Raw genomic sequence first — 15,812 nt, 5'->3', positions numbered from 1 at the left:
TCATAGTGACCAGGACCATGATTTCTATAGCTATCCAAAAGCAATGAGCGGCATTTCCTCGCCCCTTTGAATCATCTGATATGCTCAAATACGTTATCAGGGACAAGAACATATTCATAAATAGTCAACAGGAGGCACCCGAAAGATGTCCTAAATTAAATAATACTAGACCAAGGTTGGCAACTATACCATCTAGAAAACATTTTTTTACTCAAATTCTGTATGTCACACTCAATACATGAAGAAAGTTTCTATATTTGAATTAGAACCTTGTCATTCCAAGTGAGTGAATACTGGCATATAGATAGAAGCTAAGGCTTTATTTATTACTAGATTTAATAAGAAAACAAACAGGGCTGGAGCTATAGCTTAAGAAAGAGTGCTTGTCCAGCAGGAACAAAGTTCTGGGTTCAATCTTAGGTACTGGGGACATGGGGGAAGCAGTTGTTTTGCTTGTCTTTTTTCTTTTTCTCCCCATTTTTGAGAGACTGTCTTTCTCAGTAACCCAGAAATTGGCACAGTCCATGCAGCCTTGAATTCTGGACAATCCTCCTGCCTTAGCCTCTCTACTGCTAGGTTTACTACGTAAATCATCATATTCAACAGATAGTTTGTAACACACAATTGAACACACAAATAAAGCTAGGTTGGGATAGATAAATAGATGAATAAATAAATAAATAAATAAATAAAACCAAAACAAAGACTGCTAAAATTAATACTTCCACTACAGACACAGATCGTCCCAAAATTGCTATGGGTTTCATCTTACCTGTAACATGTCCCTCATGCAAAGAATTAACAGCACTATTTCCATCTCTGGTCACCAATCAAATACAGACCACACTAACACTGAAACTCACTTCCTGGTCTTTTTTGTGGGGAAAGTGATGTCCCTATGTATGGGCATTTGGGGGAAAAGAATTCTTGTGTGTTTAATAGAATCCGGATCATTAAGGATAGACAAAGAAAAAATAGACAAAAAAAAATTTAAGCTTTTATTTAGTGTGTGTGTGTGTGTGTGTGTGTGTGTGTGTGTGTGTGTGTGTGTGTGTGTTTTCAGAGACTGGCTGTAAATTGTTGGGCTTGGAGGCAGCCCTGCTGAGCATCTCATCCTAAGCCTTAAACCTTAATCTACAACTTAGAACATAATTGGCAAACCTAAAGCTGGGCATGGTAGTGCACACCTGTAATCCCAGCCTTTTCGAGGATGAGACTCGAAGGCCCGTTCACCAGAGGGAATCCCTCGGCCAGCCTGGGCTATGAATCCTTAGGGGATGGCAATCTGACCACGTTCCAGAGGATGGCTCCTGCTTGCACTGAATACTTTGTCTGTATACTTCCTGTCTGTCTGGAAAGATTGTGACTAAAGAAGAAAAGAAAGGCAGATAGTCTGGACTCTGAGGATACAACCAGAAAATTCTCCCCATTTCTCTTCATGCCGGCTTTTCTGATTGCCAATTCAAAGGTAAAGTCCAATCGTCCAAGGGCAGAAACTCAGCATTTTAAAACCTTAGGCCTTGTACTTTCACGATTATAGCTAAAACTGATAACTGACTTAGTTTGACTCAAGTTTGTACCCATGTTAATACATAATGGATTTATCCATGTTCTGCTACCAGAATGTTCTCATTGAATGATACAAGGAATCAGAACCTCTTACCCAAAAGCTGGCAGTTTGCATCCCCTAGAACTCTGCCTGCTACCCTGCAATGGAAGGAAAGGGTAATAGTACCTATCCCCTGCCCACCAGAAGCTGCTCAGGGGCCTGCCTTCCACACTGAGTTCTGAGTGTCCAGTTATCACCGAAACATTCTCCTCTGTCCACAAGCACACTGCCTCATCCAAAACAATATCCCATGTAGCTACAATTATTAGGTTTCACTTCCTTTGTTACTTTCCCCCAAATTAATTTTTCTTTCTTCCCTTTTTAAGACAAAATCTCCCCGTGTAGCTCAGGGTGACCTGGAACTCCCTACATAACCTAAGCTGACCTAAATCTAGAGTTCTTCCTTCCTGTTCTGCCTCCTGAGTGTTGGGATTATGGACAAAGTGCCACCACATTTACCTAACACACACACACTTTACACAGATATCACATACATACATCTCACACACCTAACATACACACCAAACACACACACATATAATACACACACTTCAAAACATACATATTTGTACCAAACACACACATAAACCTAACATACACACTAAACACACACACACACACATATAATACACACACCTCAAAACATACATATTTGTACCAAACACACACATAAACCCAACATACATACACACCTAACACATACATATAAACACATGCCCCTAAACACACACCTAACACACATATACACCCCTAACACACACATACACATTTCACATACCTTATATATCTAACACAAAAAATACATCTCACATACCTAAGACACACCTCTCTCTCTCTCTCTCTCTCTCTCTCTCTCTCTCTCTCTCTCTCTCACACACACACACACACACACACACACACACACACACACTGCACTGTGTCATTTGTGATGGATTGGTTCTAGGACCCACACACACTTCTTCCCATATGAAGATACCAAAGTCTGTTCTTGCTCTATATGACATGACACAGTATTTGCAATAACAGAACTGCCTGGGATATTCTTTAAGTCAGCTGTGAATAACCTGTAACATCAAACCTGATGCAAATGTTATGTGAAGACTTGTTATGCTGACTATAAGTAGGTGTGTCTACTTCATGATGTAAAGACCTAGGTACACACCAAAGCTATGAGACAGTAAATAAGTTATAGCTTATCCACATAACAGAATATTGGGCATATAAAGCAGGATTGTATTGAGGATGATAATTAGTCCTAAGGAAATGTTTATGCTGGGTTGTTGGGATTGGGCAAAGGCTTTGTGAGGACAAGTGGTTTTGGCTCATGCTCATTCCCAGGCCTGTGACCTCAGCAACGGAGGGAGGAAGGTCTGAGGGAAGAGTAACAAAGAGGTTTGTAGGCCACCTGCCTCGTTACAAAACGGCAAGCCTCAGGTTCAGTGAGGGAATAAGGCGGAGAGCACTGGATGAGCCACATATATACATAGGCTACAACATGAAAAACCGCGCCGGGAACAGAGAGGCAAGGAGCTAAACTGTTTCATTTCTTCTTAAATTATCAATAGGGGGTCAAAAGGCTGCGGGGTATGCAGTGGCAACCTGAGTTTAGTCTCTGGAGCCCATGTAACGGTACTACAAGAGAAATGACCTTACAAAGCTCATCTGAACTCCTATGAGTGTCATAGTACATGTGTGCCACCCCGCCCCCAACACACACATACACACAACCACACCCACCCACACACCCACTCACACACACACACACACACACACACACACACAAATATTTTTTCAGTTATTCATGGGTGGAGATGTAGCTCAGTAGATAGGGTGTTTGCCTAAGAATGAACAAAATCACACATTCAAATGTCTAGCATTGGATTAAAACTAGGCATGGCGCTAATCCCACCACTCAAGATGCAGAGGCAGGAGGATCAGAAGCTCTCTAGGTTGTGGCAGGCGAAGTGGCGCAGCAATTAGGAGCACTGGCTACTCTCGAAGAGGACCAGGCTTTGAATCTTAGCACCTACATAGCGGCTCAAGGTTGTCTGTAACTCCAGTCCCACGTTTTTCGGCCCCCCCTTTTTTTTTTGGCCTCTGCAGGCCCCAAGCACACAGGTGGTACACATACATACACGCAGGCAAAACACCCACATTTAAATAAAATATTTAATTAATTATTATTTAATATGTTAAATATTAATTATTTAATTCAATTACTAAATTAATTATTATTTAAATATTAATTAAGTTAATATTTAAATTTAAAACCCTCAGAGTCGTCCCCAGTTACACAGTGAATCTGGAGCCAGGGAGCCGGGGATTCAGCCTCAATTAACAACTACAACAACTAAACAAAGAAAGAAAGAAAAAACAAGTCAGCAAGCCAGGTAGAAGGAACGCATGCCTACAATCCCAGCACTTGGGAAGCTTACCATGAGTTCTAGGCCATCCTGCACTATGTAGTTAAGTTCTAGTCAGCCTGGACTGTTTCAATAAGAAACAGACAAAAACCAAACAACAACACAAATGATATCAAAAATCTTAACTTAGTAACATTCAAAGTTATGTGGCATACAGTAGCTGACTACTGGTAGCATCCCAACTCTCTGGAGACTGAGCAAGAGAAGCATCGACGTGAGCTACACAGCAAGTCAGTCCCAAGCAAATAAACAACATGAAAATTTTAAATGCCATATTTGGATTTTGTCTTGCTTTATAGAGACAGTGTGGTACGTAACCTGATCTAGATTCAAATTTGTCATGCAGCCAAGGGTGATCTTGGACACCTGATTCTCTGGATCAGTGATTCTCAACCTTCCTAAAGCTGTGACCCTTTAATGAAGAGCCTCATATTGTAGTGACATCCTTCCCATCCATAAAATTATTTCATTGATACTTCACCACTGTAATTTTTTCCGTGTTATAAATTATATTGTAAAGTATCTGTGTTTTCTGATGGGCTTAGGCGACCCCTGTGAAAGAGTCGTTACACCTTAAGGAGTTGCAACCCACCGCTTGAAAATGGCTACTCTGGCTTCTGCTCCCAAGGGACAGGATGCGAGGCATGGAATACCATGCCAGCTTGGGATCACTGACAGAGATCGAACCTGGGGTTTTGTTCATTCATGGGCAACTACTCTACATCCCTAGTCATCGAGCCAACAAAACAAAACAAAACCAAGAACCAATGTCAACAACAAAAACCCAAATACCTGTTATTATGTGTAGATGGTACATGGTACGTGTATTATGTATTTATATTTTTATCTATCTTAGTTTGTGTACACACACACACACACACACACACACGGGGAAGTTAGAGGATAGCTTGCAGGAGCTGATTCTCTCCTACTACTTGAGCCTGGGGGTCGCACTCAGGTCACCAGGTTTGCTGTAAGTCCTACCTCACTTGTTAGCCCAGATGCCATATCCAAAACAGATGTTTTCTGAGTGATAGAGCCATGAGTACTTTTTCCTGCCGTTTTCCCACAGTTCTGTAGGAATGCGAGACAAGTATGGGACTCAGAGTGCTATAGCCTATAAGTAAAGTTCAGTCTCTTTTATTTAGGCCCTGTGTTAATTTTTCAAAGGAAGTCAGTCAGAAGCAGCATCTTCTGCCTCTACCACTTGTCCTGAGATTCATGGCGGACAGTGTTTAGTGATGACAGCTGGTGGCATTGAGTAAACTCTCTCCTGTCATCCTCACACAAGCTCTACATGCCCTGACAACCCCCTTTCCACTCATCCTGAAGCACAAAGGTGGAGTCCTGGCTCTGGCGACCCACAACTGAAATTCAAACTCAAGTCGTCTGCATGGAGGGACAGGTGAATTCCTACAAACCCCACGAGGCCCGGCGCTCACCGCACCTTGGAACTGTGCTCACGTCCAAACTTTGGTAAATGAGTTGATCACCACGGCTATGCTGCTTCTGCTACTTCGCCAGCTCCTCAACATCAGCACAGCCAGGCAGTCAGATTTGCTCCCTGGTGTGAGGAGTGGGAAATCTAACCCCAGGAAATCTAAACTCACGGAAACCAGCCTTGGGTTTTTAAGCCGGCTTTTCCAAGTGAACTTTCTGATCCATTTATGAATATATGTAAAATAAAATCATCAGGACTATTTTTAGCTTAATGCTGGAAATAGAATGGCTGATGAGTATTAACTACCTGCAAACCAAAATAAAACAGAGAGCTGTCAGGCAAAAAGATAAAATAAAATAAAATCCGCACAACAGAGTAGATCAAAGGGCCCTCTCTACTGATGCTTCACTGAGAACCACTGAAACTCTTTTGACCAAAATCAGCTACAGAAATGGAGACAGCTATCAGTGAGGTGGTGACACCACCTGAATCACTTTTTCTGTTTCAATGTCAGTCAAGTGTGTGTGTGTGTGTGTGTGTGTGTGTTCCTCCATTTCAAAGTACATGAGAAAACATCATTTTTAATCAGACTTCCAACTTGGAAAGGAAGTTAAGAAAAGGCAGTCAACAAAGGTGGGGGCGGAGGTCTGGCAGGGCATAGGAGAGGCTCTGTGGGAGAGTGTGCTTTTGGCAATGGGAGGCCTTAGTTTCAGTAGCCGACACAACATACACACACACACACACACACACACACACACACACACACACACGGGACCATAACTAAATGCTCACTCCTGCTGCAGGTAGATAACTAGTAAAAGATCACATAGGAAGAGTTGTCAGCTTGGAAACATCATAGAGTTCTGCAGGTATCAGGAACAACACCTAGTTTAACTCTAGCATTTCCAGAGCACAGGTACGGTGGCGGAGATCATGAAAGTTAGGCAGCAGGGATGGACAAAATAAGTGAGGACACCTGAAGAAGCTGGTCTTAGGGAAGGCCTTCGGGGAGTACAGAGGGGGAAACGACTTAGACTGACATTAAAGAGGCAACTTTCAACTTTCCTTGCTTAGTAAAACCAACAAGCAACTGATTTGACTTTTGGACGATGCCGGAAGATAAACCCAGGGAGTGTTGAAGGCTGGATGCCTTCATCTTCTGTTACTGAGCTATTCCTCCAGCCTGCTGACGTGATTTCAAGATTAGAATGCCTTCATGTAGAGAGAGTCGGGTTTAAGATTTTGGTTTTAAGATTTACAGGTTGTTGTTTGTCTTAAAATTTGTATGTATGCGTGCATGCCGCATGTGTGTAGACACCCTTGGAGACCAGGGAAGGGTGTCAGCCTTCTGAGGTGGGTGACAAACTTCTGGAAAAGCAGCACATACCACGCTCTTAACTGCTAAGCCATCTCTCTTGTGCTAAACCTAGTTTTAAGTAAAAAATTTTAGTAGTGAAATATACAGATGAACACCTTAGGGCGTGCGGACTATTTCAGAACTGTGTGTTCAGAGCTGAAGAGATGGCTTAGTAGTGAAGCGCATTTGCTGTTCTTGCAGAGGAGTAAGTTTGGTTTCAGCACCTACATGATATCTCCCAACGATCTGTCACTCCAATACCGGGGATCTGATGCCTTCTTTTTACCCCTGATGGCATCAGGTATGCACATGGTACAAGGATATATATGTTGGGAAAACATTCCTATCCATAAAAATAAAAGAAAATCAATTTGTGCTCAAATCTAAGAAAATTAGACATAATAGGGTAATGAAAAACAAGTGTGGATTCAGTCCTTTAGCAAGCTGTAAATACACCAGGCTGGGGACTCATTCCTTTAACCTCAGCACTCAAAAGGCAGGGCCAGATGAATCTTTACGACTACTGTGTTCCAGGCCAGCCAATGCTACATAGTGAGTCCCTAACTCAAAAGACAAACAAAAGCCGTAAATAAGTCTAGTGTGATGACTCATTGCAGAGGCAGGAGGATCAAGGGGCTCAAGGTTATTCTTGGCTTCACTTGGAGTTTGAGGCCAGCCTGGGCTACATGAGATCCTATCTCATGAAAACAAAATCAGTAAATAAATAAATTATAAATAGGTTAACAGAATGTATAAATGAAAGAATTAAAAGCTTTTAATTTTTTTTGTAAGAAACGCAAACCACTTAGTTTCTGACACAAAGTGCACAAGCAGAAAATTACATTTTCTTGGATTTTAAAATAAGTCCTATGGCTTAGAAAGCATAGTTAAGGCTCAGATTAGTTTTCTCTTCTTCAAATCATTGTTGGAAGTTTGTATTTTCTTTTTCTTTTTCTTTTTTATTTTTTTTCTATTTTATTTATTTATTTATTTATTTTGGAATTTGGTTTTTTTTCTCTATATAGCCCTGGCTGTCCTAGAACTCACTCTGTAGACCAGGCTGGCCTCGAACTCAGAAATCTGCCTACCTCTGCCTCCCAGAGTGCTGGGATTACAGGCGTGCACCACCACCACCTGGCGGAGATTGTGTTTTTAATTCCTTGAAAAAGTATTTTAAGAAGTGCAGAGTAAGACACATTGATCCTAGCCCTTGGGAGGCCGAGGCCTGAGGAATATCAAGAGTTTCAGGCCAGCCTGGGGTTGTATCACAAAACCCGGTCTCAAAATTACCTAAAGAGGCCAGAGAGACAGCTCAGCAGGTAAGGGCTCTTGTCACCAAGCCTGTCAACGTGAGTTTGATGACCCGAGTGTGATCACGTGTCAGGAGAGACCAACTCTTCCAAGTTGAACTCTGACCTCCTGGGCTGCTGAGCATATTGGAATCCCCATAACCACCACCACACATTAAGTGTTAGAAAACACACCACACACACACACACAAGACTTCAAACCAGCGACTGACTGACTGCCTATCTACCACTCCCCCTCCCCCTCCTCCAGCTCACCATGTAGCTCAGGCTGGACTTAGGCTTGAGAGTCTCCTTCCTCAGCCTCCCCAACGTTTCTCTTTCTTAGAGTCTAGTTACTGTTGTTGAAAACTATAGTGAACTCTTTAAAATGGAGATCAGAGAAATAAGTAAAATGTGGGTTCTGGAAAGTAAAACAACCGAAATAAGACACAGGCATCAGCCAATCCCAAGTTCATAAAATAATTTTCCAAGAACTATAAAAAGTACGTAAAAAAAAAAAAAAACAGCAACAACAACAACAACAAAACAAAAACGCAGACACTCAATAATCTTCTTACAGCTATGGCCAAATCAAATCTGCTGGGCAATTCCTAAACTCCACACACACCTTAACATTTCAAAATGCAAGCAGTGGATTCAACCAGGCGTGTTAAAGTGCTTCCCAACGTTTTAGAAAGGAATGCATTGCATGCAGAAAGGCTATGAAAACTATGAAAAGAGATAAAAATTATAAGCAAAGACAGAGTAATGCTGTTTGCCAAACATCAACCTTTTACAGACATTCGAACCCAATTTAATCATTTCCCAACACCGAACAGTAACTTATATCCAGCAGGTACACGTTCGAAGCCGATCGCTCGCTACTGTTTATGCTACTTACTTTGCTTTCTGCCATTTATAAGCTTCATTAAAGACACCCACAAAGAGGTAACCAGTTGAATGGAGTTAGGCTCAGAGAAGGAAAAAATAAACTCGTTATCTCTACCTACAAACTGACATCCCAGAACGTCAGGTGGGGAAGGTACCCTTTACAGTCTACCATTATATATACAAGCCTCAGATTGCGAAACAACGCCACTTTTCGGAGCTGTACAATTACAAACACTCAACTCTACCTACTCCAAGGGGGGGGGGGAAATCCACCTGCAATCCTCATTGGTCTACACAGTTCCGGCCCACATGGTGTCAGTGGGTGTTTCCCTCGACACAAGCCCTCTCACTGGCTGTGTGGAAACACTGTTTAATAGGCTGTGATTTGGGGGATTGTCAAACTCCACGCCTCCTTAAGCTTGCCAATGGGCCCGAGATACCGGCGGTTACTCTGCGATTCAAAGGGCAAACTGGTAGCCTGAGCAGCACGCCCCAAAAGATGTGCTCGGAGAATGGAGCAGTGAGCCGGGGGCTGTGCCAGCCCGCCCTCCCCCTAGTCCCAGACCCAAGATCAGACCGGTGTTTGCCCCCGGCCACCAATAAGAGAGGGCAGTACGTTCGCCTTGCCTCCACCGTGACCCAGGGAGCAGCCACAGCTAGTGTGTGACCGACTAGGCGGATAGAACTAGCCAGGCGCCACCGCGGGCGCCCGACGCCTCTAAGGAGGACGCAGTCCAGAGCGGCGCTCTGCCGCCCCCCTCGACCGCGGGCACCGGCGCTCCCCTGCCGGCAGGACTTACGCGGCCTGTTCTTCCTCCCGGAGTCCATCCTCCTCCGCAGCCGGCATTTCTTGGCCGGGGAATCATGCTGGGCGAACAGTGGCTGCGGTTGCGGCTGCAGCTGCGGCTGCAGCTCGGACGGGAGCTGGAAGCGTGGGGGCGGCGGGTCGCGGCTGCAGGCGGCCGGTGGGTGGAAACCGTTGTGCAGCAACCCGTTCACGGCGGCCGCGGCGCCCTCAGGGGCCCCCGGGGACTGCAGGGCCGCGCGCTCGTGCGGCGCGCCGCGGTCGCCCATGCCCGGGACCGGCGGGGCGGTGCGCGGGCTCCGGCTCAGGCAGCCTCGCTGGAGGTCACGATCGGCTGTCCTCCGGTCTTCCGATCCACCCTTGGGCTTGCTCTCCCGCAGCCGCGGCGCCGCGGCTGGGGGCTGGCGGGCCCGGTGCTCCTCCCCTCCTCCGGTCGGCGTCCCCACGTCTTCGGCAAGCTGGGCCCCGCGCGCCGGGCTTGCTGCTCCCGCCCGCAGCGTGTCGGCATCGCGCGCCGCTGCGGGAACCTCCGCGGACCCCGTCCCGGGAGCCCGCCTCCCCCTCATCCCAAGGCCGAGCCACTTCAAATGCGGCTTCCTCGCCTCCCAGACCTGTCCCCGCCACTGAGCATGCCCAGTCCTACCCGCCACCGCCACCGACGAGTTTCAACGTGCGGAATGAAGTTCTCGGGGTTTGCGAAGAGGAGATAGGCGGATCGGGCTTTGTGTGGCGGAGCGAGCCTAAAGGGTACTGGGTGAGGTAGGCACGAGACAGCCAGAAGCCTCGGGAGGAATGCCGGAGGAAGCCAGATATTTGCAGAGGTCTCAGGTTTGCTAATCGTGTCCCCAGTGGGCTAGTACCTTCACAAGGTCACCCATGCTCACATCCCCGCCCCCCGAAAGTGTGTGAGTGCCGGCGCGCGTGCGTTAATGTGACCAAACTACTCCCAGGTCTGTAGGGAGGGAAGAGAACAATTATTTATAGAGAGGTAGGCAGCCTTGGAGAAGGAGGGGAGTGAAATTCCTTGGCTGGCACACGCACACAAACAGCATGTGTTCTCTCGAGTTAGTTGTCGTTTGCAGAGAGGAAACCTAGGAAGAGAGAGTAAGGGCAATGAAGGACAAAACTAGGCAGGAATAACCGGTGCTGGAAGAAACCAAGTAAACAGAAACGATCCCAAGCTATAAAAAGCGCATTCCTCACCCAGAAAAGACCAGCGGGGGACAATGCCCTGTTCTGTTATTTATGAAGTAAAAAGTTGTCCTGGTTATGAGAAGGGGAACCAGCACCATGGTAGCCCTGGGAGTTAGCCCTCAGTTCCGATTCCCACTGTCACTGAGCAAAAGACAAAGTCAGTACTTAGCACACCTGTTATTGGCAGTGCCCAGCAAGCGAGACACATTTGGGTATTAGTGACTTGGTGAGGCCTTAACTTTTGTGTCTGTCCAAAGGGGACTCTCGTGTTTCACAAAAGTACCTCATATAACCTTTGCACGTGATAAATGCTCACAAGGGTCTAATGTAAACATTAAAGTCAGAAATAACAGTGGGATGCTTCTTACTGGATTCTATTCCTACAAAGGGATAGAGAGAACATAAAAACGGCGGGCCGTTGTTTGAAACTACTATGAATACAGCAGGCAGATTCATGCCCCTCAAGGAAGTTCTACATCACCAAGCGCAGACTAAGTTGTTTGACCCACCGAATGCATCTGTATTAAAGCAATGGGAGCCAAAGTCCCCAAACAGGCCTGCTTCAACGGTATGAACTTCCTCTACCTTACTCCTAGCAAAACTAACTCGTGGTTAGCCTGCCTATCCCACAAACTAAATCCTCTGTGGGTCCAAAACTTGCATTAGCTGTGCCCAGGGTTTATATTTGGTTTGAGAATTTCTTCCAGCAGAGCCCTTCCCAAAACCAACAGGTTCAGAATCAATCGATGCGGCTGCTCTGTTCCACCCACCTGTCTTTTCAAATCAGGAAACCAAGGCACTGAGATTAAGAACAAAACTAGAACTCTAACTTAACCCCTGTCCTCTCTGCTTCCTCGAGCTTATATGATTTGATGACTTTGAGAAATTGCCTTAGGTAATCCAGCCCATCTGCTGGATTTTAGTCCAGTTCCCTGCAACTTGCTCCTTCGGGCCTGTAATCTCTCCCGGCTCCTATAACCCTTTATGCCTCCTTATTCTGGCTACAAAGTACACGTAGCCTACATGATGACACAGGCCTGAAATCCCAACTACTCAGGAGGCTGAACCTCCTGAGGAGGCAGACCTCAAGGTGAAGTCCTGCCCTAGCTACTTAGTTCAGGCCAATTTTCAATACTTAATGAAACCCTGTCTCAAAATAAAAAGATGCTGGAGATGTGTAGAGTACTGTTAAAGTAAAATGTGTTCCCTTATATCTAGATGCTCATAGTATTGGGACATCAAAGATGAAATGAAGTAATACAAATGTACAGTCACACTCCACTTGGTCCTTATGTCTATCTCCCTGCTGCTCAGTTAAGCAGTTAAGTGTGTCTTACATGCTCCCTTAAGGCAGATGACTCTCCATCATTGTACCTTGAGAAAGTTCTGGATACTCACTTGGAACTAAACAAGGGACCGTGAGTGACCTTGGGCTTTCTCACTTCCTGGGGTAAATTTGCTAAAAAGCCTCCATTGCCACTTCTCAATACACAAATTCTCACAGAACTGAGCTGAGTGGATTGGCCCTGTAGTTACTTCAAGGACACCTCCTGCAGCCTGCGTGATTTCGCAGGCGTGGTGAGGGAGGCCAGAGCCATGTGGCTCGGCCCCAGCCAGGGCAGAAGTCCTGGTAGAGAAAGTCTCTCACCTGCTTCCCTTTCAGGCACAAGCCGGGTGACATCCCACAGGTTTATTCAAGGGTATGTGTAGGTGGTGAGCTTGTGCCATCCTGTGCTCCAGGAGAGCCAGAACTGGGAGGAAAGGGGACTCCCACAATCCTCTTCTCCCCACTGAATGCTGCTCATTCACGGTCAACCATTTATTAAGTGTGTACTACGCTGAAGACCTCAAAAGAGGCTCCTGGGATATGAAGGCAAAAATGGATACCTTTACTGCACTTGGAAGGTTACAGTTTACTGGAAAGACAATGGATCATTCATTGGGTTTCTCACTCGGTGTCAGAACAATAATCCAGAGTCTTCACACTTTTTCTTCTGTTTCGGGGATTGAAAGTAGGGCTCGGCTAGAGCTAAGCCAGGCAAGCTCTTCTTTTATTCTGAGTTAGCACCCCCAACTCTCTTTTGTATCTTTTGAAGCAAGCACTCACTAATCGGCCAAGGCTGGTCTTGAACTAGGTCTATAGCTGGGTAGGTCTTGGATTTGTGATTCTGTCCCTTCAGCCTTCTGAGTAGGATTACAGGTCTGCACCAATAAATCCAGTTGAAAAGTTTTACTTTTCCTCACGTTGCTGCTGCTGCTGTTCTTGTCATGACTGTCTGGCCTGGGACTAAATTCATATACCAGGGTGGCCTTAAACTTTTAAAGATCTGCCTCCTGACTAATGGGATTAAGGGCACTGGCCACCACACTAGCCCATGTCTAGTTCTTTTGGGTTTTGTTTGTTTGTTTGTTTGTTTTTGTTAGTTCTTGAACTCACTTTGTAACTAAGAGTGGCCTGGAAATCTTGATTCTGTGTTCTTTCCTTCCCAATTTTCTGGTTACAGACACTACACCCAACAGACAATTTTTGCGTTTTTAATCTTCTTTCTTAAAAGAGGGCATTGGAGTTGACAGTGGGTGCGGTGGCTCACGTCTGTAAAGCCAGCTCGCAGAAGGCTGAGGCAGGAGGATTGCCAGAAGTTCAGGGTCAGCCAGGGCTGGGTACTGAGATCCTGTCTGAGAGAGGGAGATCTTTGGCAACTGTCTCCCACGCACAGGGCTGCAGCACAAACCTGCTTGACTTCATTTCAACCTTCCTTCTCTCCTTCCTTCACTTCAGCCCTTCCCCAGCTCGTTCCCCCACATCCTGCCTCCCTCTCTCCCTTCCTTTCTGTGTATATTCGTGCATAAATACTCGGGGTTTGTAGTGCTCAGGATGGAATCCAGCTAGGGCAGATAGCCAGTCGCCTTGTAACCTGGTTTTATTTTTGCTTATTCATTTGCTTGATTTGAGGCTGCACCCCCTCCCTGTGTGACCCTGCCTGGCCTGGAACTCCCTGTTTAAATCAGCTTCCCTTTTCATTGGAGGCAACTCTGTTTTCTCTACCTCCTAACTTCATGCCCTAACACTTGGGACTGTAACCTGATTTTTAATTTATCTATGTTGCTTTTTGTTGCTGTTTTTATTGTTCTCTCTCTCTCTCTCTCTCTCTCTCTCTCTCTCTCTCTCTCTCTCTCTCTCTCTCTCTTTCTCTCTCATTCTTTTGAGGCAGCCTCTTCACTATGCACCCCTGGCTAACCTGCAATTTGATGTCTACACTATCTGGTTCTTGAGCACTGGTAATAAGGTATAAAAGCAGAGGCTGGAAAGATGGCTCAGCGGTTAAGAGCACTGACTGCTTTTCTGAAGGTCCTGAGTTCAAATCCCAGCAACCACATGGTGGCTCATAACCATCTGTAATGAGATCTGATGCCCTCTTCTGGTGTGTCTGAAGACAGCTACAGTATACTTACATATAATAAATAAATCTTTTAAAAAACAAAGGGGTATAAAAGCAGATGACATCATATCTACCACCATGTTAGTTTTTGATACAGAGTTTAATGAAATGATTCTACATTGAATTTAAAATTTATTGTTTGTAAATTAATTTTTAGCTTGGCATACAAGATACTAAGTTTTGTATTATTACACTTCATTCCATTTGTCCCTTATTAATGTTAATCTCTGGATAAAATTCAGATAGAACCCATCCACTGTGCCATCATTATACACTATCATTTTACAGATTTTAGTTACTTGGGAAAATAGTAATAAAGTCAAATATGGGCTGAAGGATTTAGCTCAGTAGTAGAGCACTTGCCTAGCAAACACAAGGCCCTGGGTTCGGTCCTCCGCTCTGGAAGAAGGTTGAAGGAAGATGGAAAATAAAGTCAAATGTTCCCAAGCTTAAGGTGGTGAGAAAACAAACAGCTCCACAGCCAGCTTTACAAAACAGGAAGAAAAACAAAGGAAACACACACAAAAAAAGAGATACACCCTGGGTGCTGTCCTGCTTTCAACAGCAACTGACATATGACCTCTGAGAATGGATACAGTCTAGCACCATCGTTAAACTCCGGTCACCAAGGGATCTAACAGAAAAGTGTTCACTGAGCCCATAGAAATGTCAGAAGAAGGATCAGGTCCAGAGCCAGAGTTCAGGATCCACCAGCACATTGTCAAAACAGACACTGGAAAGAGTCTGCTAGGCCTGGAGTTCAGGGGTTTTTCACTTCCCTTCTCACTAGGTAGCCTTAAGCTATTACGAAGTGGGTTTCTGGAACAGAAGCTGAGGGATAAATAGGGAAGAAGGGCGAAAAGAAGTATGGCTAAGACAATATTCACTGATCAAAGCCAGAAACTTTAATGGCGCCAGACCTTTTAACAGTTTGGGCAAACCCTTCCCCCCAGACTCCAGGCTGAGTTCCGGTGGAAGTTGTCTAGCTTCTCTTGGAGGTTCTCGTCTTGACTGCTCCGGCAGCTGGGTGGGTCACCTGCTTAATTCAGGAATTCCTAGACCTGGAGGAACAATGAACTTAACCTTTACTTCGAGCACTCTGCCCTAGGTGGAGCAGGATCCTGGCTGTCTGGGAGAAGTTAACCTTGACCAAAGTCAAACTCTGACCAAGTGCATGACTGCCCCAATATGGCTCTGTACACAGATGTTATGTAAAGGCGTGAGCCCACAGGCTGTTTTTTTTTTTTTAGTTAACTTTCCTATACTTGGTTTTTGAGACAGGGTTGTACTTTTTAATCTTAAGAGCATGCCACCAAATCTTTAAAACCGTTGGGGGTTACAGTATCTTTTATATGTACGACAG

The 15,812-nt window shown here is 45.2% G+C and overlaps 1 protein-coding gene across 2 annotated transcripts in view; it reads right to left on the bottom strand.

Annotated features, from left to right (window-relative positions):
• Positions 1-10,712, bottom strand: part of Pank1 (pantothenate kinase 1) — a 69,946-nt gene extending 59,234 nt beyond the window's left edge. The window contains exon 1 of one of the 2 annotated variants that reach the window (XM_052186800.1): positions 9,811-10,712. In XM_052186800.1, the coding sequence (XP_052042760.1) occupies positions 9,811-10,381 (571 nt within the window). In that variant the 5' untranslated portion in view covers positions 10,382-10,712. Of the gene's footprint in view, positions 1-9,020; positions 9,090-9,810 lie in introns of those variants that run through there. The other variant, XM_052186801.1, reaches the window with a different exon arrangement.
• Positions 10,713-15,812: the final 5,100 nt, after the last annotated feature.

The sequence above is a fragment of the Apodemus sylvaticus genome, chromosome 1 (assembly GCF_947179515.1).
Source record: "Apodemus sylvaticus chromosome 1, mApoSyl1.1, whole genome shotgun sequence".
NCBI classification, from domain to species: Eukaryota; Metazoa; Chordata; class Mammalia; order Rodentia; family Muridae; genus Apodemus; species Apodemus sylvaticus.
Note: the sequence above shows the minus strand (reverse complement) of the source record. Positions and strands in the feature narration are given on the sequence as shown.